The following is a 25,041-nucleotide window of genomic DNA, read 5'->3' as shown; positions in this document are numbered from 1 at the left end:
TAAGTGTATGAACATGTTGCATGAAGGTTTGCTGGTAGTGCGAATGTGTTGGGGTCAAATCGGGCCACAAGAGAGGGCTTCCGGCACAGGAAGGGCCCCCTGGCCAACTCTGAAGGAAGGGCTTAGCTGGGGGGGGATCTTGAGCCAGGGAGCGAATCTCTGCATGGAAACCCGTTTTTTCTGTCCCCATCGTAGCCCACCCACAACAGGGTGCCTTTATCAGGGACAGGGCTCTGAGCCCCGGCTGCACAAGAGTCCCCCCACATCGGCCATGGGTAGACGGCCACAGGGAAGCTGTGAGAGGGGCCGGTTCATGGGTGGCTCTGAAGAGGCTTTGTTAGGAAGAGACCTGGTCAGGGAGACGTCTACGGAGATCCCCAGTCATCCAAGTCATGGTTCTCCCCAAACGGCAGATGGATTTTCTTGGTTTTCCCTGGAAGACATTTTGCTTCTCACCCAAGAAGCGTCTTCAGTTCTGACAGAAGGCAGAGAAGCAAAGCGTCTTTAAGGGGAAACCAAGAAAATCCATTTGCCATTTGGGGGGGACAAACTAACTTTGGGACCTGCTTAGAGAATTATCCTATTGATATCTGGAAAAAGTGAAGAGTTCTGAGCACTAAATTTGCACATCCTCCTTGGATGAGAAGAGTGTTTCACTTAAGGACAGAAAACTAAGCTGGCTTCTGTCAGTACATAGTGCGCAGTGATTGTCAGGTCTTCCACTCAGAGGAGAAACTGAAATACGGTTATCATGTTACACAGGAAAAGCAGGACCATTGTCCAGTCCACGAGATCCTTCTGGAAAAATATCTAGACCCGTCCAGTGTCCTTAGTAGGACTTGTCTGACGGACGAAGCCAGGGGCTCTCCACCTTTTCTTCACCATGGACCCCCCTTAAGCACCTTCTGTGGCCACCGACCCCGGGACTAAACTCAAGGTTTAAATCCCAACATTTCTTCAAGCCCCCACGGACCCCCTGTGAGGCCATCAGGGGCCCCCCCAGGGGTCTGTGTCCCCCAGAGGCTGAGAAGCTCTTAGGACGAGGCCACCTACTGTGGGATGACGGGAGCGGAGGTCTGCCTGGAGGACCTGTGACACTTTCCCTTGTGAAGGACCCGGGCAAATGCCCCCGGACAGGAAGAGGAGGGGGCAGCCCTGGTGGGACCTCCAATACCGCCGCCTGGGTTCATGGATGATACACGGAGGGAAGACATGCAGCCGAGAGAACGGCTCTTCTCGGTCAATGAGCTTAGTTCCCTGTGGATGAACGTAGGGTGCCATAGGGTCAAGGTCAACATCTTCTCCTTTGAAGGTGGACCGTTGCACTCTTACTCTTACGGTTAAAGGGGGGGGGGCAATTATTCTGCTGTCCAGGGTTCAAATGAAAGCAGTGCAACCGAGGTTCTTATCAAGAGCATCAAGAGGGTGGGAGAAGGAGACCCCGCTTGCAGGTCTACAAGAAGGACATCTACCTCGGTTCCACCACAAAACCGCGGTAGACTAAAGCGCGCTCGACGAAAGCGCGTACGTGACATCATCACAGCGCGACGAAAACAGCACGCTGTGAGCGGTAAATTTAAAATTAACGTGTAAATCTAAACCTAACCCCCCCAAACCTAACCCTAACCCTTAACCTAACCCTAAACCTAATGCTAACCCTTAACCTAACTCTAAACCTAATCCTAACGCTTAACGTAACCCTAACCCTAACCCTTACCTTTATGTGAATCGGCTTGCTTTAATTTTATTTTAATTTAATTTATTTTTAATTTTATTTGTCGCGCTGCTGATGACGTCAGGTACGCGCTTTAATCGGGCGCGCTTTAGTGGACCGCAGTTTTGTCGTGCCACGTCTACCTCTGTTGGCCTGGATTCAAATCTACTACAGGTTGTACTAAGAGAAGACGGCAGTGGTTGAACGGATCCATGGTTTGCTACGGGGCAGTTTTTGCAATCATGCGACGGAGCCATTTCGACTCTGGGTCAACGGTAACTTTTTCGGTTCCCATTGTAATTTCAAACAAGTTGAGGGCTGCCTCCGCCCTTCCCTGTCAATCATTGTATTGATCGCTGCGTTCTCTGTGGACAATGTGATGGAAAGAGACCCCCAGAAGAAACCTCTTTATGCTACTTGATCAACCGTCCCATGGCCCTAATCCAGGTTCACTAGCAACGATCACCAAGGGGAGAGTTGATTCAGGCTAACCAGATTTTATGATCTTTTTATGGCGGCCGTTAAATGGGCACCACAGTTAAGTGAGCCCATTATTTATTATGGGGGAGGGTTTTTTTGCTGGAAATTTGAAATAAACTTGAGTTTTCAGCAGAAACGTCGTAAATGGTGGTCACGTAACTGAAGGATTCTGCAAACGGTCGTAAGTGGGGGCAGGTGGGGGGGGGCAGCTGCTCACCTGACTTAGGGCGGAGGTGGGCGGCCATCAGACGGTCAAATCCAGGTCCTAAATGCCTTTCTCGGGGTTTGTCGTAACTTTGAATGGTTGCTAAGCAACCGTTAAGGACTACCTATAGCAGTGTTTCTCAACCTTGGCAACTTGAAGATGTCCGGACTTCAACTCCCAGAATTCCCCAGCCAGCGAATGCTGGCTGGGGAATTCTGGGAGTTGAAGTCCGGACATCTTCAAGTTGCCAAAGTTGAGAAACACTGACCTATAGAAATGCTTGCAGGGTGTGTTGTCGTTGTATTGCTCTGAGTTTTGAGTTTGCCGAATACAAAAAATACGCACCACGTGAGCAAGCACAACGGGGGCTGTGTGGGGCTCAAAGGTGCCCAAGGACAGGTGCTCCCCCACCTCAGAGGGAGGAGACGGTGGGCCAACAAGTGGTTGAAGGGTAGGTCCTCCCTGCAGGCCCCCAAAAGCCTTCTTCCTTCTTCCCACCGCAACTCCTGCACAGGCTTAATTGCATTTTTAGGAGAGAAAGCCATCTCGATAGCCAGGAAAATGTACTTTCCCTCTGGCTCTTTATCTCGCTTGTGAGCTGAGCTGAACGTGTTTTGATTTTGCTTTAACTCTGCCAACAGAGCCCACTTCTCTCCGTTTCATAATGTTTCCCTAGAAGCGCTTCTTCTTCCTAAGCATTTTAAGAAAAGCTTTGGTTGAAATATTTGGGATTAAGCCACTTTTGGAGAGGCCGAAGTAGTCCCAGTCAGCGCCACACCCTTAGAGTTGGCCTCCAAGAGAGTTGGATCTACCCCGTATCTCAAACGCTTGCAGCCAACGGCTTCTGCTGGGATCCCCAACTTTCATGCCTCACAAGGATCTGGGGAAGCCAACTCAGGAAAGCTGGCATGAGCTCATCTGACCCCAGTGGAGAACCACGGCGGAGTTCCCGCCAGCTTCTAGAGCCGAGACGGCGCAGGGGTTAAATGCAGCACTGCAGGCTACTTCAGCTGACTGCACTTCTGCAGTTCGGCTGTTCAAATCTCACCGGCTCAGGGTTGACTCAGCCTTCCATCCTTCCGAGGTGGGTGAAATGAGGACCCGGATTGTTGTTGGGGGCGAAATGCTGACTCTGTAAACCTCTTAGAGAGGGCTGAAAGCCCTATGAAGCGGTATATAAGTCTAACTGCTACTGCTATTCTCCTTCTCTCTTCCCCGCCAGAGGTAAACTTACCAGGCTGTATTTAAAGAGAAAGGTGAACGGAGGGAAAAGGTCTTTATAAACCACATTCATCTTGTTTCAACCGTTATTTCTTTCTATCGCTTAAAGAAAGCAAATTTAAGTCGCTCGCATCTTTTTTAATCTGTCTCCCATTGTCCGTTTGCCGTTTACCTCGTTCTCAGTTAGGGACGCGGAAGGAGACGAACTTTTGCTATAAGGGAGATGCGAAGATTCTGGTCCCGAGGCCCGATTCCGTTTCTTCAGTGGCTTGCAGGCATCGGACAGGCCTGTTGTTGTGGTAAAATAATTATGGTTACAAAGAGAGATTAAGCGCCCCAGGGTCTTTCCTTGAAGGCAGAAGCCAACATCGCCCGACGGACACATGGAGAATTTACAATATTCTTTTGAGATCCCCACCGTGTGGAATTAGAAGTATAGAGAATAGAGACACAATTAAGAATAGTTCAGAAATAACGCCTGTAGCATATTTGCAATCTAGCATTCCATGGGTTTCCCCACCTTTTCCTTAAAATGTGACATGGACGGATTGGCTCAATAATTCTGTTACTGGTGTTTTCTGAAGTATATTTGCAAATAATTTTTGCAAGGTCAGAACTCCTTGAATACTCACGGGGACTAATACTACTATCTATCCATCTGTCTCTGCCTATCTATCTACGGTATCTGTCTCTTTACCTCTATCCATCTGTCTCTGCTTATGTCTGTCTCTCTCTCCATCCATCCATCCATCCATCCATCCCTGTCTACATGTCTGTCTATCATCTATCATCCATCTTCATCTGTCTATCAATAAAATCTCTCTCATCTGTCTCAATCTGTGTCTGTCCATCTAATTACAGAAGAGAATTCCATTCACCAATTCTAAGAATCTCGCAGGGTTTTCCCATCCTTTCCTGATCGGTTCTCTAAATGTGGTTTGTGAGAGCTGGAGGCTCCCTCCGCGTAAACCAGGGGTTCCCAACCTATTTTTGGCCATGCCCCACCTAAGCATCTCTAAAATCCTGATGCCCCTCCCCCCCTTGTGACATATAATTCTTACTTTACTCAAAAAGTGAACTTTACTCATGGGAAGGAAGCCTAAAAGGCCATTAACTTGGTTTAAACAAGATTCAAATTACCCCCATTAAAAATCAAATTCCCCCCCTCCCCCCATGGGGTGTGTTCCCCCATGTTGGGAACCAGTGGCGCAGGCGTTTCAGTTGGGGTGGGAGGCTAAAGTGGGGGGGGGGAGAAAGGGGTAACGATTTAGGACCCCCACCTTCAACAAACAAAAGGGGTGTCCTGCTACTCAAGCGTAAAGAGGCATTCGACTGGTGCCACGGCGCATGGCCCCAAATTTCAGCAGCCGCTTTGAACAATGGAGCGTAGAATCTTTTTAAGGCTAGAAGTCCCGCATGACGCTTGCTCTGACCACATTACCTGACTGCTTCTTTTGTGAGGTTTCTGTGACTTTAGCAGAGTTTGTTTTCGCGGTTTTGTCATTGCTCCTCTCCTTCTATTATAAAAAATGGGAATGGGGGGGGGGGGAAGGAAAGGAGAAAATGAAATATAGAAAAAGATAAGAGCCTTCCTAATTTAGATATAGAAAGAAAACAACGGAAGGAAATAATCACCCCATTGAAACAGACGCCAAGTAAAAATATAATATCTAAAACAGTCATTTAATTTTTAAAACAACGAGTTTTAAGTTAGGACTTTTCAGACTTCCGCGTTAGGACTAATTAGAGCTTTCATTTAAAATTCCCGCAGGGGAACCATATTTTTTTTCCTGAACGTAATGTTTAGATAGCTGATCGGTTGTAGGTTTGGAAAACAGGTTACTAAGCAAACATTGGTTTTACTTGAAGATTAAAATAGCAGCGTCTCCAGTTGAAAAGGACGTGAGCCTTTGACTTACAACCGGTTGGCCATTCAGAGTTATTATGACTTTATCTTTATCGCATTCCCGGCTGTCAAAATGCCTACCAGACCCAGGGCTTCCTTTGGGCCGGTTGGCAAGCAGCTGACGTTTACAACTAGTTGCAGCATCCTGGGGTCACCAGGCTGAGGTTTGTCAGTGGTAAAATTGGGCCTGGTCACATGGGTGCTTCAACTTACAACTGGATTTCTGTTCCCAGGAACAGTTGGAGGTCAAGGACTGCCTGTTACAAGGGAAGGGTTGTTATCAACGTTTCCTATGAGGATGGCTGGGATGTTATATGCACAAAGGGTTTTTTTTTTAACCCAATCAATTCATAGATAGGTATGTACAGGTATCTTACCTGTAAAAGCATCGTCCCCTCCTGTGCAGAACAACCTAAATCATCCAGGCCATGGTTGACCCAAAGGTGCTTTTTCCAGAGGCAACTGGTCTTTCTGCTTTTTCGCTTCTCATCCAAGAAGCTTCTTCAGTTCTAACTGGATGGTTTCGTTCCCCCAGCATTCAGTCAGAGCTGAAGAAGCTTCTTGGACGAGAAGCGAAACGTCTTCAAAGAAAAACCCAGAAAGTCCAGTTGCCTTTAGTGGCTAAATCTGTGACTTTTAACAGGAAGGAGTTAATGATCCCATTTCTCTGGCTTTGTTAAAGGAAATAAGGAAAGGTCTCCAGGTGGTAAGAAATCAGGCTCAATGCAGGCTGGCATCTCTGAGGGACAGGTGGGCTCTGAGCTTTCTTCCCACAGATTAAGATGAGTGCACGAATGGAAGCTATCCTTTCCGCAGGAATTCATTAAAACCGAGAACCAAATTTTGGTGACGTTTGGCAGAAGACGCTAACCGCAACTACTTTATCATCATCTTTAAGACCTGATGCTCATGTTTCTTTTAATTTAATTTTAATTTAATTTATTAAATTTATAGGCCGCCCAATCCCGGAGGACTCTGGGCGGCTTACACAAAACAAGAAAAGAAAAAACAAACAAAATGAAAATAAGAATTTAAAAATTCTCCAACACACATACGTTCAAAGTGGGGCTGGACCCTACATAATAAGGTCAACAACCCCAGGCCTGCCGGAACAGCCAGGTTTTAACGGCTTTTCTGAAGGCCATGAGGGTGGGTGAGGTCCGGACTTCTGGGGGTAGCTGATTCCACAGGGTCGGAGCGGCCACAGAGAAGGCTCTCCTCCGAGGCCCCGCCAGCCGACACTGTCCGGCTGACGGCGCCCTAAGGAGTCCCACCCTGTGGGATCTTATCAGCCGTTGGGAAGCATGTGGCAGTAGGCGGTCTCGCAAACAACAGTTGGCACCTCTTACCTGTCTATCATGTGGCAAAGGTATAAGAAAAAGAAAAACACAACGTTTTAAAGTGCTAAGAACGTTGCACGTGAGTTCACAAATAGGCATTCAAATGAGAATACCTACACGACACAATTCCGCTGGATCGTTAACATTTCTGGATGCACGAATTGTTGCTTCCACAACTCTTCATCAATTCATTTCAATCTAAATATGCCAAGTGTTGGATGCAAATATACAACTAGTTCAAGATGGGGTGGGGGGGAAGCATGACTGGCCATCTGAAAAGTGCAGCCGGAAGAGCATTTTACCCCCTTTCCCAGATGAAAACCCCCACAGATTCCGAGGGGGGCAGCTGCTTTTCTGCCTCAGCGGCTGACTCGTAGCCCTGCTGTCATTGTGGAAGGAAGATTCAGAAAATGGACCCACAAATGCAAGATATGAAATCAAAGCTGCTTTTACATGCACTGTAAATAGTTTGATGTTCTAGAACAGTGTTTCTCAACCTTGGCAACTTGAAGATGTCCAGACCTCAACTCCGGTTGAAGTCCGGACATCTTCAAGTTGCCAAGGTTGAGAAACACTGTTCCACCACAAAACCGCGTTCTACTAAAGGGCGCTCGACGAAACCGCATAGCTGACGTCATCACAGCGCGAAAACAGCGCGGAGAAAAAAGCAGGCTGTAAACGCTAAACCTAAAATTAACCCCTAAACCTAAACCTAACCCCCCTAAACCTAACCCTTAACCTAACCCTTAACATAACCCTAAACCTAACCCTAACCCTTACCTTAACTTGAATCGGCTTGCTTTCAAAGCGCTATTTAAAGCGCCCTTCTTTCTCCGCGCTCGCTGTTGTCGCCCTGTTGATGACGTCAGCGACGCGGTTTAGTCGGGCGCGCTTTAGTCGAGCGCGGTTTTGTCGTGCCACGGAGAAACACTGTTCTAGAAAGAGCTCTCCAGTTAACCATCCATTCAATGGGTCAATCCATCGATCGATTACTCCATCCAATTAAATCCCCTGCTCCAATGAGGCAGAAGGCTATTTTGGTAGAACAAAGCCAAACAATCATCAGGCTGGTTGCCACCATGGCACCTCCAAGTAAGCCAAGAACATCATAATTACCTTCTGATCCTTCTTCTTATCCATCATCCTCAGCCTTTTCCTGGGGGCTTCTTGACCTTCAAAATCTTCCGTGGGTTTCCTTGTCCTCTTTACAGGTTTCCTTTTATTTCCATATAAGTTACCTTGGAGTAGGGATGGGGAGACTTACATGAAAAAAGTCTGAAGCTCATTTAGAAATTATCTCGAACCAAAGCAGTTACACGTTAATGTTCTAAGACAGCCGGATAATGTTTATTAACCCTAAACATCTTGTGGCTCCCCACTTCTCTTATTAAAACCAGCTTTGCAGCGCACACCTACTAGGTGCAGCACACCTACTACAGCTGAGCTTATATACAAAAACATCCTACACCTCTCCATACCTCTAATATTAATTTTTTTCATTTTAATTTATAATGGATCTACAACCAGGGGTTTTGCTTCGAAGGAACTTCTTTTAAGAAGCACACTAATGCCGTATAAAGCAATTATCCCATTTTCTGAGATTATTCTGCGATAGGACATCACCCTAAGGCTGGGAAAGCATAAAGCATAAATGCACGTGTTAAGGGAATTTGTTTTATATAAAGACCAAGGGAAGAGGAACATTTTAGACAAAGACTGTGAAAAAGAGAATTTTAAGTACCTCCTTGCATATCTATACCTGAAGCCAGCGGGTCTGAGTAAAACCCATTTGAAATAATAAAGTTCCATGTTACAAATTTTCAGAGGATCGCAACTAGTTTATACAACCTATTTCACTAATTCTCCTTTGTATGTAAAGATTCTATTCTCTATCCCCCAAATCCCCTATTCGAGTGTACCAAAACTTTCTAATTGCCGTTTATTGTTTCCCAATTATATTTTTCAGCCTAGGGGCAAATTTCTATTACTTAATTTGGAGCCATGTGACTTCATTCAAATGCTTTGGGGGGGAAAAAAAAATCAAGATTCTTCTGCTGGTTAATTAAAATTTCAAGCCTCATAGCCTTGCTCTCCTATAACACGTTTTTTGTTTTTTTTAAAAAAATGTGTGGACAACTGTTTGTTTCCGGATGCCAATCAATGGTGAAGTTTAAAATCTATTGGGAGAAGCTATGACGCAGGCCAAGGTTTTGACATAAACTCTACCGGCTGCAAAAACCGCCTTCCACAGGTCCCTAAAAGTGCCCAACCCTGAAGGCTTATACCTTATACAGACAGGTGTCCCAAATGGAGGAAGCAAGATTCATTTTAATTGGATGGTAAGAAGAAAACTACCATAAAGCTGGACAGGAATTTGTACTACAGCACTCAAATATTTAATTCAAGATCCATAAAAACGCTAAAACTGAAGGAGCACAACATTTGAGAGAAAGAGATTATTGAGCAGTTACATGAAAGGCACACTTAAGTAAGGGTTACTTAGTTTAAAATCAATATTACACAGCACAAATTTCAATTACTTCTGGATCTTGATCTTCTTTTACGTGATCCTTGAAAGGCTTTAGGTTTGGCCTTGGTCAAACTCCGCTGGGCTGAACCTTGAGAGATACAGAATGTTGTGTAGTCTTGTTTGCTTTTTAAAACCGACACCCACATATTTTATACATTGAGACAAAGCATTCAACTTTCCCCACAAGTCGTCATTTCACACACAGATAACAAAACTGACTATAATTTTAATACATATTGTCCAAAATTGAGAAACCTTTCCAACACACTCTCATTCTTCTCATTGTCCAAAGCAGCAACCTGATATCTTAAAATTTCTGTCATAGTCCAACAACGTTATACAGACTATATAATATTAATACTGAGAAACAAAAATATGGCTTTTCTTTTTCTGCCTTTAGGCATATCCACCCTTCCAAACCTGTAGCTCCTCAGGATATTAAGCTAAAAGCTTTATAAAAATGGAGATCTGGCCAGATTCCTGCGGATTCTAACAATGCTCTCCACCGCTATCTACACCCGTGTCAGTCCTGGAAACGTTTTAAGCGTTGGCCGTTTCTGCACATCCACAGATCTTAATTATTGCAAACACAGGGACACAGATGCAACCCCCCCCCCCTTCGATTTTAAAAACAAAGAGTTACGCGCAGAGCGAATGTGTTAAATTTAAAAATTTCAGCTTAATTTCTTTCTAATCTCCATAATTCTCATTTCGTCGACAGCGATACAGGTGGCGGCTGCTTAGAGACAGGAAGGGAATGAGAACACCAGCATATCTACAATAGATTTACACAGAGCAACTTCGCAGAACAATGACCAAGAAATGTAGACGTGATCGACTCTTCTGGTTTAAATTTAAAAAGGGGGGAAAAGAAAAAAGAAAGGGAAAAAAAAGGACTGCTTTTATCAGCACAACATCCCAAAAAAGTTAGAAACGGAAACAGTGAAAGCTGATCGTCCCTACAGGCTGAGAACCGTGTGCTTAATTAGACATGACTACACATATTAAAACTTTTAGTTAGAGTATACTAGCACAGTTTTACGTTTACCAGTGTCTTCTTCACATTTGGGAGAGGTCACTAGGGCAAATTTTGTGTTATAGCGTGTTTTCTGTTTTTCACTAAGCATGTTCCACTGTGACTCCAGCAGCTCCTCGATTTCGTCGCAGGAAGCGTCAGGATGCTCAGCCACCACCTGGGCGGAACAGAAGGGAGTGAGAGGGAGAGCAGAGAGCCCGGGACCCCCCCCAGCTTTTGAGTTTTTCCCCCTTTCCATTTATTTGTTATTTTAACTTATGTCAGGTGACGGACGTGTCCCAAAAGTGGGTTTTTTTTCCTCCAAAAGGCGGCAGGATTTTCTTTGGGTTTTTTCCCCCCTTTGTGGCTGCAAGGAAGCAAAGTGTCTTCAAGGGAAAAAAGCCCCCGAGGAAATCCAGCTGCCTTTTCAAAAAAGCCCCCTTGGGACGACTGTGATGGAGAATAATCTCCACGGACACAAAGGATGAGCATTTGTCCCAGGAAGTTTATATCAACTTGCCAATGTGTTAATCCTCCAGCTCCCACCACAATTGAGCAGCCCAAAGGTTACGTCAAGGCAAGAGAAATATTTGTTACGTGAGTTTTGCCCCATTTTATGACCTTTCTTGCCACTGTTGTTAAGTGAATCACTGCAGTTGTTAAATTAGAAACACAGTTTCGGATCCAAATCTTCTGCACACCTTAAAGGTCCTGCGTCCCCATTAACAGAAGAGACACAAAGGGCTCAAAAACCAAGGCCAGCGGTGGAGTCCAGCTGTGCAAATACCATGTCAGGAAAAAGCACCTGCAACTGGCAGATAAGCACGCATAAGACAGGCAGCCCCGACTTATGGCTGCTCGCTTAGCAGACGCTTGAAGTTACGACAGCCCACTCCAGGGGTACTTATGACCCAGTAGGAATTTCATTTTAATGTATGCCGATTAATGCACATTCAAAGTGACGATAAAATTATTCTATTTTATTCTGTCCCGTTCATTCTGTATTCTATTCCTATTCCTTCCTATTTCTATTCCTATTCTGTTCATTCTGTATTCTAATCTATTCTGTTCATTCATCTATTCTATTCTATTTCTATTCCTATTCTATTCTGTTCATTCATTCATCTATTCTATTCTGTTCTATTTCTATTCTGTATTCTATTCCTATTCCTTTCTATTTCTATTCCTATTCTATTCTGTTCATTCTGTATTCTAATCTAATCTATTCTGTTCATTCATTCATTCATCTATTCTATTCTATTTCTATTCCTATTCTATTCTGTTCATTCATTCATCTATTCTATTCTGTTCTATTCCTATTCCTATTCTATTCTGTTCATTCTGTATTCTAATCTAATCTATTCTGTTCATTCATTCATGTATTCTATTCTATTCCTATTCCTATTCTATTCATTCATCTATTCTATTTCTATTCCTTCCTATTTCTATTCCTATTCTATTCTGTATTCTAATCTAATCTGTTCTGTTCATTCATTCATCTATTCTATTCTGTTCTATTTCTATTCCTATTCTATTCTGTTCATTCTGTATTCTAATCTAATCTATTCTGTTCATTCATTCATCTATTCTATTATATTCTATTTTTATTCCTATTCTATTCATTCATCTATTCTATTTCTATTCCTTCCTATTTCTATTTCTATTCCTTCCTATTTCTATTCTGTATTCTAATCTAATCTAATCTGTTCATTAATTCATCTATTCTATTCTGTTCTATTTCTATTCCTATTCTATTCTGTTCATTCTGTATTCTAATCTAATCTATTCTGTTCATTCATCTATTCTATTCTATTCTATTCTATTTCATTTCTATTTTCTATTCCATCCCATTCTTCAGTTCCAAATTCCGGAGGGCTGCCCCCCTCCCCGCCATCGTTTGACTGTCCGTGTTCACAGCTGTCTATCTCTCAATTTAGACTAAACTGCCAGACCTTCAGAAGGCGGGACAAGCCCCGTGGATTTTTGCAAGGCTTCTGAGACCCACCCCAAGTGGGGGTCAAGGGGCTGAGGAGGAGCCTCGGGGGCTCTGTGGCCCTTAAGGGACCTGAAAAAGAAAACGAGGGAAGACTCACGATACGGATTCCGGGGACACCAACCTCATCTCGGTGCTTCTGGCAAAAGACCAGGAACTGAGGGACTCCGTCGCTTTTCCGACTCCGGGGAGCGTAGGGAATCACTTTCTTCCTCCCGAAAGGGGAGCCCCCCGCGCCTCTCTCCTCCGGGTTCCTTTCGGGAGGGGTGCTCGGGACGGCCTTGGGGGCGAAGTCGTCCGATTCCCTCGTGCAAAGCGCCTTGGTCCTTCTCCCCCTTTTGGCCGGGACGTCGTATTCTTTGCTGGACTTCAGACTCTGCGAAAGGTCTTCGTCCGAGTAAATCTTATCCATCTCTTCCAACGACTTCACCGCCAGTCCGGCTTCCTTCGCCACCTGGGGGTTGAGGACCGGCCTGCCCCGGATGTAAATGAAAGTGTACTTCGCTTTCCTTTCCTCCAGGCCCATGGAGAGGGCGTCTTTGGACTGCTTGAGCCCCATCTCCCACTGGGGACGCAGCTTTCCCGAAACCGGCTTGAGCATCTGCAGGAGGAAGGCGAGAAAGAGAGGCCATGGAGACCAAGAACGTGGTCCGGTGTCAGGCCAGCCGCCATCTTTTCTCTTGGACCTCTGGCCGGCCACACTTTCTATTATTCTGCTATGCATTTTCTATGGTGGGGAAATGGGAGTTGGGGATTGCACGGAGTTAGATGATATGTAGCTATAACAACATTCTTTCTAGAAAACCAAGGTCATCCTTTGTCTCTGCACCTGACCGGAACTGGATGGGAAGGAAGCTGCCAGCGTGGCAGTGGGAGATTGGACCATGGGATGGGCTTGTGAGTGTGGGGGGGCAAGATCTTGAACTTTCAAGGGGGGGGGGGGGAACCTGGGAAGCTTTCAGATTCAGGTTTTCCCAGATGTGCCAACGTGTCTCTCTTAATCAATGGGAACTTTGACCCTTGGACTCTTGATTTACTTTTGGATGCTCTTTGGAAGCCTGGCACCTGATGACAAGCCAACACTTTCCTCCCTTCGTATCAAGACGAAACAAAAGGCTCTTATAGCAGGCAGACAAAACAGCCCAACGATTAGGAAGCCCAAAACACGGTTACCTTTATTTTCTCTGCTTTGTTAGTCGACTGCTTGGCACTTTCCTGGCACAGTTGCTCAAACTGCTCCTCCCCTTTGAAGGCGACCAGGCTCTTTTCAAACACCCAGGCTCGTTCTGGCGCATCCCCAAAAAACTGTACGTGAAACTGGCGGAAACTCTTTTTCTGCCCTAAAAATACAAACCATTTGTAGCTTAACAGAGTCACATGCCAAGATGGAGTCACAACATTTGACGGTGTGAAGTTAAAAAAATCTCCCCAATATTTTTGCCGAGTTCAGTTGTTCAATACCAGCTTGGCATCCTAGATGTGTGTGTGTGTGTGTCCTCTTTCTTGGCAATGGCCAGGATGGGGGCGGCATTTGGAGAGCTGAAACCCACCCATTGGAAGACTAACCAGATGGAGGAAGACAGGGAATGGCTCCAGCTATCATGGCCTAGCATAAAACACAGCTGCAGGAGGTCAGCCCTTCTGCTGATGAAGGACCTCTTGGCTTAGCACTGCGTACGGATTCAGCAAAACCGCAGCTTGTTCAACAAGCTAATAAATTTAGCACGAAGCGTGAATCCACCCTGTCTCATCCGTTTCGATTGTGTCGGATTCTTAATGGCAAAGCCAAAACCATTCCTGAAAGAGGCCGCTTAATGAACGAGCACGTGCATCTTTCAAGACAGTGGGGAGAGAAGTCATGACCTCTCCCACCTCTGGCATCGTCCCCCCAAAAGCCGCTCCCCATTTAGGCCTTCACCAATGGCCCTGCGAGGGTCAGCCTCTCTTTAAAAAGCCGCCCGGTGCTGCAGGTGAAGTGGTGGCGGGCTGCCCCTAAAGACATCACACGGACCGTGGTACAGTCCTCGCGATGGAAGAAGCTTCAGCGCATTTTGAAACTGTTTACAGGTAACCCTCAACTTAAGACCAGCATTCAAAGTTATGATGGTCACTGAAAGGGTGCTTTACAGCCTGAATAGCACTTCCGGTCATTGCAAAATGTTACACACAGAAACACCCTACAAAGGTGTGGCTCCATTTGGGACAGTTGGCAAGCAGCTCGCATTTATGACTGGATGTCCTAAAGTTGCATGTCTGCAATTTGCAATATATATATTGCAAATTGCAGTCATGCAACTTTAGGACATTCAGTCCTAAAGTTATATTTATATATTTATTTATTCTCAAATGGAGGTATTTTGGCTGGAAACTGGTGAAAAACTCCCAGAAACTGGCTCTGTGTGTGTGCGTGCGTGCATGCGTGCGTAGATGGATGGAGAGAGGGGAAAGGAGGGAGGGAGGGAGGGAGGGAGAGGGAGGGAGGGAGGGAGAGAGAGAGAGAGGGAGAGAGAGAGAGAGAGAATATTTCTGGGGGTTTTCCACCAGTTTCCTCCATTTGAGAGAATGGATTTGCTGAAAAATGGAGTGATTCACTTAATGACTGCTGTAAACATGGTTGGAAGATCAGGTCCCGTCGTATGGGTGCCTGAACCTATGACCGCAACCACATATGACTGAAGGATCACCAGTCAGGTGCGTTTAAAAGCTGCACCCATTCTGCACCGTGGAAACCAATGCAGATGTTTGAAGGGAAGGGCCGTTGTGTCGACTTCCCTCCTCCTTGGATTTCTCTCTGTCTGAAACCGGGGGCTCCCCCTCCCCCCCTCCCCCAAAGGACCTACCATTGAGCTTGGTGAAGGTATGGAGGAGGGGGTCTGTGGAGATCATGCAGGGCCACCAGGGGTATCCAGACACCTTGGACCAGACCACGTCTCCCACGCTGTACTTCAGCAGGAGCGTCTTCTCCTCCTTCCCGGCCACCAGAGAAGACCCTTCTTCTTCTTCCTCCTCTTCTTCCTCCTCTTCCTCAGCAGAGATCTTTAGGGAGGGGGAGGGGAAAGGAAACACACCCAAATTCTAGCAATGAGAACACTCCCACGCTTGAAGAGACACGAAACTCCAATGCTTCTTATTAAGGTCAGTATTACTGGTTTCAATCTTAAACAAGAGCCGTAGTGGCCCAGTGGTCAGAACGCAGCATTGCAGGCTAAACTCTGCCCACCGCCAGCAGTTCGATCCTGACCGGCTCAAAGTTGACTCAGCCTTCCGAGGTGGGTCAAATGAGGACCCAAACTGTTGGGGGGGGCAAGAGGCCGACTCTGCAAAGCGCTTAGAGAGGGCTGGAAAAGCAATATGAAGCGGGAGAGAAGTCTAAGGGACATTGCTATCTCCAACCTGGATGTATTCAGTAGTTTGAAGGCACTTTGGGGCTCTTAGGAGAAACAGGCTCCAAAGGCAGCCAGGATTTCACTTCTGATGCTCTGTGGAATTCTCTGGTCTTCAAGGAGGGAGAAGGGCTGCTCTTTAGCAATGGAAAGGGAGCATGCAGATGCGCCTCGGTTTGCTACATCATCCACTTAGTGACCATTTGAAGGTACAACGGCACTGAAAAGAACGACTTATGGCTGTTTTCCACAGGACCCTTGCCACATGACCTCCATGGTCATGTGATCGAAATTCAGAGGCTTGGCAACTGGCATGTACTTAGGATGGCTGCCATGTCCCAGAGTCACGTGACCCCCCCCCCTTTTGCAACCTTCGGATCAAGCAAAGTCAACAGGGAAGACGAGTCCACTTAACGGCCATGTCACTAACTTATCAACGGTAGTTATCCACTTAATCGTTTGCGGTAAAAAAGGCAGTAAAATGAGGAAAAACTCACTTAACAACCATCTTGCTCAGCAAAGGAAATTTTGGGCTCAATAGCAGTTGTAAGTCGAGGACCACCTGGGTGTCTTAAGAAGGGAGCTTCTTCGCTCGGTTTCTGTAGGGATTATGGGTTTGGGGGTCACCATATAGAGAAGGACTCTTTGCTTCAGATACCAGGAACTTCCAAGGTGGCTTTCAATGAGTCAATTCCTAAGCAAAACCCACTCCTGGACGTTGTGGTTCTCCAGGTCTTCTCCAGAGACACACCTGAAGCCCTCTTGGAGATGACCGTTTCCAGGAGGGCCCCAGAGCTGCAATCCTTTTGAGAAAGACACCAGGAAGTCAAATGAATTGGGGGACGGGGGGTGCTAGGAGTGATCCATAACAGGGGTAAGGACTTGCCTCTGTTGTCCTGATGAAAGTGGACCTTATTGGCAAGAAAGGCATGGACAAGCCATAACAATTCAGAATGAGCAGGAACCTTCTCAAGATGTTTCTCCAAATGGAGGTGTGAAGAGCTCATCTTTTGAAATCTGCCGAGCTCAAAAATCAAAGCCGCTTAGTTGTTTCCATCAAAGAAACTGAAGCGTTAAACACCACAGCAACGCCACCTGGAAAGCACCTGCACACACTGCCACATTTAAGGTGGGAAACTGCAAGACGCGCCGATGAGATCTAATTTTCCTCTTGTAAGCATTTTACACTGTGTCCAAAACCATTTCTGGCCTCTGAATTCAACTACATTCCAAATCACAGGTCTAATTTCCTTGTCAGTGTTTCTCAACCTTGGTGACAACTGTGCTGGCTGGGGGATTCTGGGAGTTGAAGTCCACAGGACTTAAAGTCACCAAGGTTGAGAAACATTATTCTAGGTCTTCTCCCTCCTGCAACTTACGATCAGACTCGGGCTGCCTTCAACTGTGCCGGCAGCTTCCTTGGAATCGGCCAGCGAGAAGGAATGAGGAACTTAATTCCTGACACTCCAACACACACACACACCCATCTCTAGCAAGCGGGACTCTTTCGGAAGACAGTGGATACCGCAGGGGAGGAGATGCGTCCAGGTGAAGGTGTTGCGGGCTGACAATTAAGGAGTCCAACAGCCTCACATCTTTTGCTGATGGTGTCACAGAAGTGGCCTAAATCATTATAAAAGTCCAGTTTTACTAAAGCAGTGTTTCTCAACCTTGGCCACTTGAAGATGTCTGGACTTCAACTCCCAGCATTCGCTGGCTGGGGAATTCTGGGAGTTGAAGTCCGGACATCTTCAAGTGGCCAAGGTTGAGAAACACTGTACTAAAAGGGTCCGTGTGGAATAAGGTCCTGGAAACAGCCAAAATATCTACAACTGGGAGATTGGCACTTCCTCCATCTAATCTCTTTTGTGTAGGTCCTTTAACCAAAGCACTTTCCGTGACCCGTCAAAACCGCGGTCCACTAAAGCGCGCCCGATCAAAGCGCGTACGTGACGTCATCAGCAGCGCGACAAATAAAATTAAAAATAAATTAAATTAAAATTAAAATAAAATTAAAGCAAGCCGATTCACATAAAGGTAAGGGTTAGGTTTAGGTTTAGATTTACGCGTTAATTTTAAGTTTACCGCTCACAGCGTGCCGTTTTCATCGCGCTGTGATGACGTCACGTACGCGCTTTCGTCGAGCGCGCTTTAGTCTACCGCGGATTTGTGGTGGAACCAGCACTTTCTACCCCAGTATAAATCTATCCAGGCTCATAGTTTGATATGTCTAACATTAAAAGGAGACCCTCCTCTCTTCAGCCAGAAATCAGGCCTGGACTTGTCCTAGCGTGCAATTGAGAGGAGCCCTTGCAGAGAGAAAGGCAGAAAGGGACTCTTCAGAGCTCAGTTTTACTCAAAATCAAAGCCCCGTTTTCTCTCTGGAGGTTCTCCGTCATCCAGGTCTTGGTTGTCCCAAGGATGCCTTTTCCAAAAGGAAGCTGGACTCTCTTGCTTCAGCCGAGACCCCAAAAAGCCGCCCTGAGTCTCTTGAGAGTGGGCGGCATACAAACCCAATAAATGATGATGAAAAAGTCCGGTTGCATCTCCTAAAAAGCACCTTTGGGACAACGCCTCACTTTGATAAAAACGTAGAGATTGTTCTCAACCTCAGAGGGTGACTGAGGAACCTTCTGCTTTGTCCTACATCTGAGTTACTCTAAACTTAAAAATACTTCAAACACTCTCCACATCAACGGAGAGGAACTCTAGGAATTCTAACTGGTTCCTGTCCTCAACAGAGATAGAGAAGACAAAGGTAGCTTCAATCAGAGAAGAGCTGGAAGGGACCTTGGAGGTCTTCTAGTCAAGCCCCCTGCTCAAGCGGGAGACCCTATGCGATTTGAGACAAGTGGATGTCCAATCTCTTCTTAAAAGCCTCCAGGGAGCCACAACTTCTGAAGGCAACTTCTGTTCCACTAGTTAAGGAGAACCGTATTCTCCAGTGACAAGCCATTCGGTGAATTTCAGTTTTTAACACACCCAATGATTTGGGATTGGGGGGGGGGGGGGGGGAGAGAAGCCAAACCCACCCCTTCATAGAAGAAAAGCATTGCACTGCCTTAGGCTGATGATCATACTCTGCATGTATTCCTCATATATTTAATATTACGTATCCTCATGTATTTAACACTCTCTGCCACAGGAAGCCACCGGCATGTCGATCAGAGCTACTGATGGATTCCTTGTCTGGTTCAGCCCCGTCTAAACCAGAGTTATTCAAGCGCAGCTTTCATTATCTCTGACCACCAGGCAGGGGTGGGGGGAATGGTATCACTTGTGGCTCAAACTGGGACAGAAGGCAGCTTCCCCAGGGCATCCAGATGAGCTACCCCCCAGGGTGGATAGAAATCAATGGTTTTTTTAAAAAAAAAAATCTGAAAAAAATCAGATTTTTTGAAAATTTAAATCGGGTTTATTTTAATAAAATGCTTTTGGAATAAAAATCTATCTAAGGATAGTTTTCTATTTAAGATAATTTAGTTGAGTTGTTAGTTTAGCTGAGTTGTGCAGCACGAGGAGGCTGTATCTTCTCCAATATTTACATTTTTGGTAAACTCGTTGAATGAATCCAAGCTCTGCAAGCTGAGATCACACGCCCCGCACGGATGACGTATTCACACAATTTCCCACAGCAGAGGACAGCTGCTCTTCAAAAATTATGATTTAAATCGAGTTGATTTAAATCAAGCCTTTTTCCTGGTGATTTAAATTGACTTGATTTAAATAAAATCCAAATCGAGGCAAGAGTAAGTCCCTTTTATATTGTGGCAAGAAAATCATAGGCATACAGGTAGTCCTCGGGTTATGACCACAATTGAGGCAACAATTTCTGTTGTTAAGGGAGATGTTTGCTGCGCTTTGTCCCGTTTTACGACTTTTCTTGCCACAATTGTTAAGAGGAGCGCTGCAGTTGACAAGTTAATAACCCGGTCGTTAAGTGAACCTGGCTTTCCTTGTCAGGAGGTCGCAAAAGGGGATCACATGACCCTGGGACACAGCAACCATCATAAGTGTCAAGTGTCCGAATTTTGATCACCTGATCATGGAGGTGCTGCAAAGGTCGTAACTGTGAAAATGGTCATACGTTGCAATTTTCAGCGCGGTTGCAACTTTGAATGGTCACTAAGTGAACTGTGGCAACTCGAGGACTACCCGTGTTCTGCAGCCATCACAAAGCTCCACTCAAGGATGTCTTTACCTTCTCAGAAGCCACGGACGGATTCATCTGAGCAAAGACCTTAAAGCCCGATTTCAACCAAGCCACAAATTCTGCCCCCCGCCCCCCACAACAACGGCCGGAGGGGAGCAAGGGTACCTTTTCGTCAGAGGAACCGGACGAACTGGACAACAGAGCCGCTTCCACGAATCCTCGCTCCAGCAGGGAGTCGTACTTGATGCTCCTCTTCCTGCTCCTCTTCTCCTTGCTTCCCGGATTTGGCTCCGCCTGAGCGACCTCCAGCACGCTGTCGCCACAAATGGAGGACTCAAAGAGGGGCTTCCCGTTCATGTACGTCTTAGTGATTTTCAGTTTGATTTCCGGCGAGCCGTTCTTGGCCGGCGTAGTGTTGGGGGGCGTGGCGGCTTCCCTGACTTCCTGAGGCTCGAATCGCAGCTTGGCCTCCTGCGCCCCCGATTCCCCGTTGAAGACGCGGGAGGTCAGGTCCTGGAGCTTCTCCACGGGGATGAAGGGCAGGGTGTCGCGGCCGTTGTATTTCGGCATGACATCGTCCTGTAGTGTGGCGGAAAGGTGGGTCTTGCCCAGGTAAACAGAACACTCCCGGCTCACTTCGCAGCTGGGCGGCTTTCCGGTGGGACCCCCCAGGATCTCGGGGACCGGCTTCATTTTGATGTGGTTGGCACCTTTCTTGGGGAGCAACAGCGAGTTACTTTTGAAATCCATCGCGGAGGTTTCCAGTTTATTGGTATTTCTGCGTAAATAAAGGAACAAAGCCACAAAAATTGTATTATTAGTCCCGGAGGAAGCCCACTGAGCGTATTTGGGGAGCCGAGCATTACCAAAACACGCTCTCAAAATAATATAAACCCAACCCAAACTTTGAGGCCGATTCGGCAGTGTAGCTTCTAAGATAAAATATTCACGACCCCCACTTTTAAAAACCACATTGGATTCTTCTAGGTCTGTGATGGGCAACCTATGGCACGCAGAGCCATATCTGCTGGCATGTGCACCGTTCGCTCCATTGCACATCCATGCGCCAGCCAGATGGTTTTCAGCCTTCCAGAGGGCTGGGGGAGGCTGTTTCCGCCCTCCCCAGGCTCCAGGAAAGCCTCTGGGGCCTGGGGAGGGGGTTAAAAATGGGCCCAACCATTTTTCATGGAGGGGGTGAAAAATGGGCCCAACCATTTGACCTCTGCCCCGCTGGAGGAAATTTCCCCCGGGGGACCTCCCCTGCCTCCCCCCCCCCAAGGAAGGAAATACCAAGCTCAGCTGGAAGGCGAACAGTGCAGTGCGTTGAGTGCATGTGTGGGCCTGTGCATGTGTGGGTGCACTTTGCATTATGGGTGCCCGCATGCACGCTATTGCGTGCGCACCGTTGCATTTTTTGCACCCAACAGCCAAAAGGTTAGGCATCCCTATTCTAGGTGATTCTCAGAATGAGACCGATAGGCATTTTGAAAAAGAACCAAGCACTGATGTTTTGCTCTTCTGCGGCCTTACAAATAAAAGAACAAGCAGAGATGGGAAGTGTTATTTTGAGAAGGGGGGGGAATAGCTACTCAGGCATTATTGTGGCCGGAGAACTTCGAAGGCTGCATAAAAACAAAGCCCATAAGGCCCACAGGAGGGACCCCAAGGCCCCCCAAGGACCGTGACTAACAGCCAGGCTCCACCTCAACCCATCCAAGGCAGAAATGGGCTACAAATAGACAAGAGGCAGATCTTGACAGGAAATTAAAGGATGTGGGATAGAAGTGACTCATTCCCCTTTTGCAGATCTCAAAAGCTGCCCAAGTGCCAGTTGCAAACCAGCCTCGGCCGTCCCCGCTTTCATTGGGAGACCAGGCAGCCCAGTGAGACGCCTCGGCCCCCTTCGCAAGGAAACCCCCGGGGAATCTTCACTCGCAGGAGGTTCTGGGGAGGCGAAAGGATGCAAATGCAGAAGGATTGCTGTGGAGAAGGGCTGCTCCACGGTCATAAATCAGGCTAGTCATATGATGGAACGGATACACAAGCATAATGGGCAGATCTCCATTTTGTCATATGTTCAGGTGGTGCAGTGGTTACAACGCAGTACTGCAGGCTAACTCACTGCCCGTTGCCAGCAGGAGTTCGATCCTGACCGGCTGAAGGTTGACTCAGCCTTCCGTCATTCCCTGGTCGGTCAAATGAGGACCCAGATTGTTGGGGGGAAAGAGGCCAATTCTGTAAACTGCTTAGAGAGAGCTGTAAAGCGCCGTGAAGTGGTAGCTAAGTCTAAGTGCTGTTGCTACTACTTGATTAAGAGATCAACAGAGTTGGAAATGACCTTGCAGGTCATCTAGCCCAACCTCCCACCCAAGCGGGAGACCTTGCCCCATTTCTGACAATATTTGTAATTGATAAGTGCAATAAATGTAAGATCAAGACTGAAAACCATAGAAGCAGAACTTTAAAAAAAAAAAAAACTTGTGAAAAGGCTCCCGTTGAATCCTTCCGTTTCTCTGTTCATCTCTACAAGGTGAACTCCCGGCATCAAAGGCAGAATGCCTGAGAATATTCATAAGGGTCATCAGATGGTGGCCATGCTGAAGAGGAGAGTTGGCCAACGGTTCCCCCTCCCCCCATGGCTTGTTGGGTGGAGTCAGAGGACGCCACGGGTCGAAGCAGTAAATGGGGCCCTGGACAAGCAGGAGCATCCATGGAGAGCGAAGGGAGGCATGCAGACAAGGAGAGGGTTGGGTACGGATGTGCTCACATCCAGAGCGACACACTCCGCTAAGCATGTACGGCAGGGAGCCCAAACGGAAGGGAAGGCTTGCAAGCATCCCAACGATGTTCAGACATTGCCCAGGGCCACAAGCTTAAATGACAGAGATAAGAAAACTTTTCGGAACCTGCAAATGCCCCCCAAACGGTCTTCCCAGGTGAGTTACCCACCATTATCATCAGAAACATGATCAAGGCAGCAGAATTACCCTGCACCTCCCTTTAATTGGACGTATGTGGACAAAAGTCAAATTAAGAAAAAAAATCATCCTAGCATGCCACTGTGATGTTATCTCGGTGTGTGATGTCTATGTACAGGGATCATTTTGTATCCCTCCTTTACCAACAGGACATAATATGAAATTATATTGTTTGGCTGAGCTGCAAGAGCTGCATGCAGGATGAAAATCTTGACCTATCTTGACACCCAGGCTTGCACTCTGTAGTATTTTTATAGTAATTAAGGTTGATCTAACTAAGTACAAGTTAGGAAACGATTTAAACATTTATCTCTCAGCTGCACAATAAATCAAGCTCACCCTCCCGGTTTAAAAATACAGCTTTACTTTTGATCGATTACTTCCCATAGAAAGGTCTTATTTTAATAAAGTTCCAAGCTTCCAATGTTGTTTTTTTTTTAAATACACCTGTGGGTAAGTTCAGATGGGGATAAAATGAGCCAACCCCTCCTTTCAGGATCAAACTTCTGAACTTCCATTCAACAACTCACGATGGATCCCGATGTTCTCCTGTCCTCATCACAGAACCAGATTGATCCTTGTCATAAATCAGAAGAGGGCAACTTGTAGCCCCAGAAGCCTCTTACAGGATCCCACAGCTCTTTTGGAATGCCAAATATTCCAAATATTTGGAACATGTATGGAATATATATGGAAAGCAAATTTGGAGTACGTTATGCAAATCTGATGGCTGAAAACCACTGGTGCAATGATCTAGCATTAAAACAAGAAACTCACAGAAAACATCCCAAGTCCCAGAAACGCACAAAAAGGCCCAGCCAGAGAGGGGACCCCACCTCCCTACAAACTGCCAGCCCCTCCACCAGAAAGCAATTGTTGATCTGACTGCCTAAAACTTGGGCTGTCGCAGCCAAAGGCCCTGCAAACGTAATAGAGAAGATGGGAACTCCCAAGAAACCAAAGCTTAGGATTTAGCTTTAGAGTTTAATTTAGTAGCGTCTAAATTAGCCAAATAAAAATGGGCAGAGAGATTTGCTATAATAACATGGTAAGCCCAACTTCACAAATGAAATCGCTCATTTTTCGATTTAGTTGTAATGGAACATTATTGTAAGTTCAGGACTGAAAACCGTGGAAGCCGAACTGATTTTTTTTTTTTAATTTGTGAAAAGGCTCCCGTTGAATTTGGTAGCTTGACAGAAGGTTGAGTCTGTTTCAAAGAATACCACATCGCTAACAATTATCCCATTCATTCGGCGCGCAGAGGACCACCTCCTCAGATCTCTTTTATTTATAAAAGATCAGTGTCTCCTTTGACTGCAAGCGAAACCCCCCCCCCCAAAATTGAAGTTCATCTGCAATGCAATTTTTCGTCTGAAACTCAGGAATCGGTGCTCTGCGGTTGCCCTTTAAGGATGGGAAGCTGAAATGTAAAATATAAAGCTGTTTTCTAATTGTTGCAGTTACCGGATAGGCGGATATACCCCGGACGGCTGAGTTACGGCCATGTTGACTGGAGAATTAAGTCATGAAACGTTAATCTAAACCGTTTTAAGGAACAATGCAACATGCAATTATGGTGGGTTTGCTGTGATTTTAATTGGAGGTTCTAAGTTACCTGGATCTAATTACAACGACTCTTGTTGTTGATGGTAGCTTATCCAGGGGCTGCTGACACTTCCCTTCCCGTAAGCTTCCCTAGGCAGAACTGGGCACCCCGGGGCAAAACGCTTCGAATCAAGGGGCCTCAAAGGGCTTGACTTTCAGAATGGGTCCAATATCTGGGACCCCAAAACTCCCGTGAAACGGAAATCAGGCTGGTTTTATAAGACAAGTTATAACATAAACGTTACCATAAAACAGTTCATAATCATAATACGAAACGTCACCATAAAAACATTTCCTGCGCTGATGTCTGACTACGCTTTACAGACCAACATGGGCTTCCTTACAAGCCAAGATTCCTCTTCGAATCTTCCAAGGCCGGACATCAGAAGCCCTGTTATTGTTTGAAGCTGTTGAGGAATCTGGTAGAGAAGCATCTCTGAAACCGTAAGCCGAGCGGCCAGAGGTCATCTAGTTAAAACTAAGCTGATGGGTTTTTTTTGTTAAGTTTCCAGAAT

At 46.2% G+C, this 25,041-nt stretch overlaps 2 protein-coding genes across 2 annotated transcripts in view; one reads left to right on the top strand and one right to left on the bottom strand.

Moving 5' to 3' along the window:
* NELFA (negative elongation factor complex member A) overlaps positions 1 to 12,368 on the top strand; it is a 56,546-nt gene extending 44,178 nt beyond the window's left edge. Inside the window, exon 11 of the mRNA XM_032226988.1 lies at positions 12,349 to 12,368. Coding sequence (XP_032082879.1) covers positions 12,349 to 12,353 — 5 coding nt within the window. The 3' untranslated portion in view covers positions 12,354 to 12,368. The remainder of the gene's footprint in view (positions 1 to 12,348) is intronic.
* Positions 1 to 25,041, bottom strand: part of NSD2 (nuclear receptor binding SET domain protein 2) — a 50,044-nt gene that overhangs the window by 16,953 nt on the left and 8,050 nt on the right. The window contains exons 2-10 of the mRNA XM_032226986.1: positions 20,106 to 20,718; positions 15,245 to 15,440; positions 13,578 to 13,744; positions 12,529 to 13,005; positions 10,445 to 10,589; positions 9,407 to 9,484; positions 7,983 to 8,104; positions 5,062 to 5,137; positions 3,793 to 3,908 (exon numbers count right to left, since the gene is read on the bottom strand). Coding sequence (XP_032082877.1) covers positions 3,793 to 3,908; positions 5,062 to 5,137; positions 7,983 to 8,104; positions 9,407 to 9,484; positions 10,445 to 10,589; positions 12,529 to 13,005; positions 13,578 to 13,744; positions 15,245 to 15,440; positions 20,106 to 20,690 — 1,962 coding nt within the window. The 5' untranslated portion in view covers positions 20,691 to 20,718. The remainder of the gene's footprint in view (positions 1 to 3,792; positions 3,909 to 5,061; positions 5,138 to 7,982; positions 8,105 to 9,406; positions 9,485 to 10,444; positions 10,590 to 12,528; positions 13,006 to 13,577; positions 13,745 to 15,244; positions 15,441 to 20,105; positions 20,719 to 25,041) is intronic.

The sequence above is a fragment of the Thamnophis elegans genome, chromosome 11 (genome assembly GCF_009769535.1).
Source record: "Thamnophis elegans isolate rThaEle1 chromosome 11, rThaEle1.pri, whole genome shotgun sequence".
In the NCBI taxonomy this organism is placed as follows: domain Eukaryota; kingdom Metazoa; phylum Chordata; class Lepidosauria; order Squamata; family Colubridae; genus Thamnophis; species Thamnophis elegans.
The sequence above is the reverse complement of the archived record's forward strand: the minus strand, read 5'-3'. Positions and strand labels throughout refer to the sequence as shown.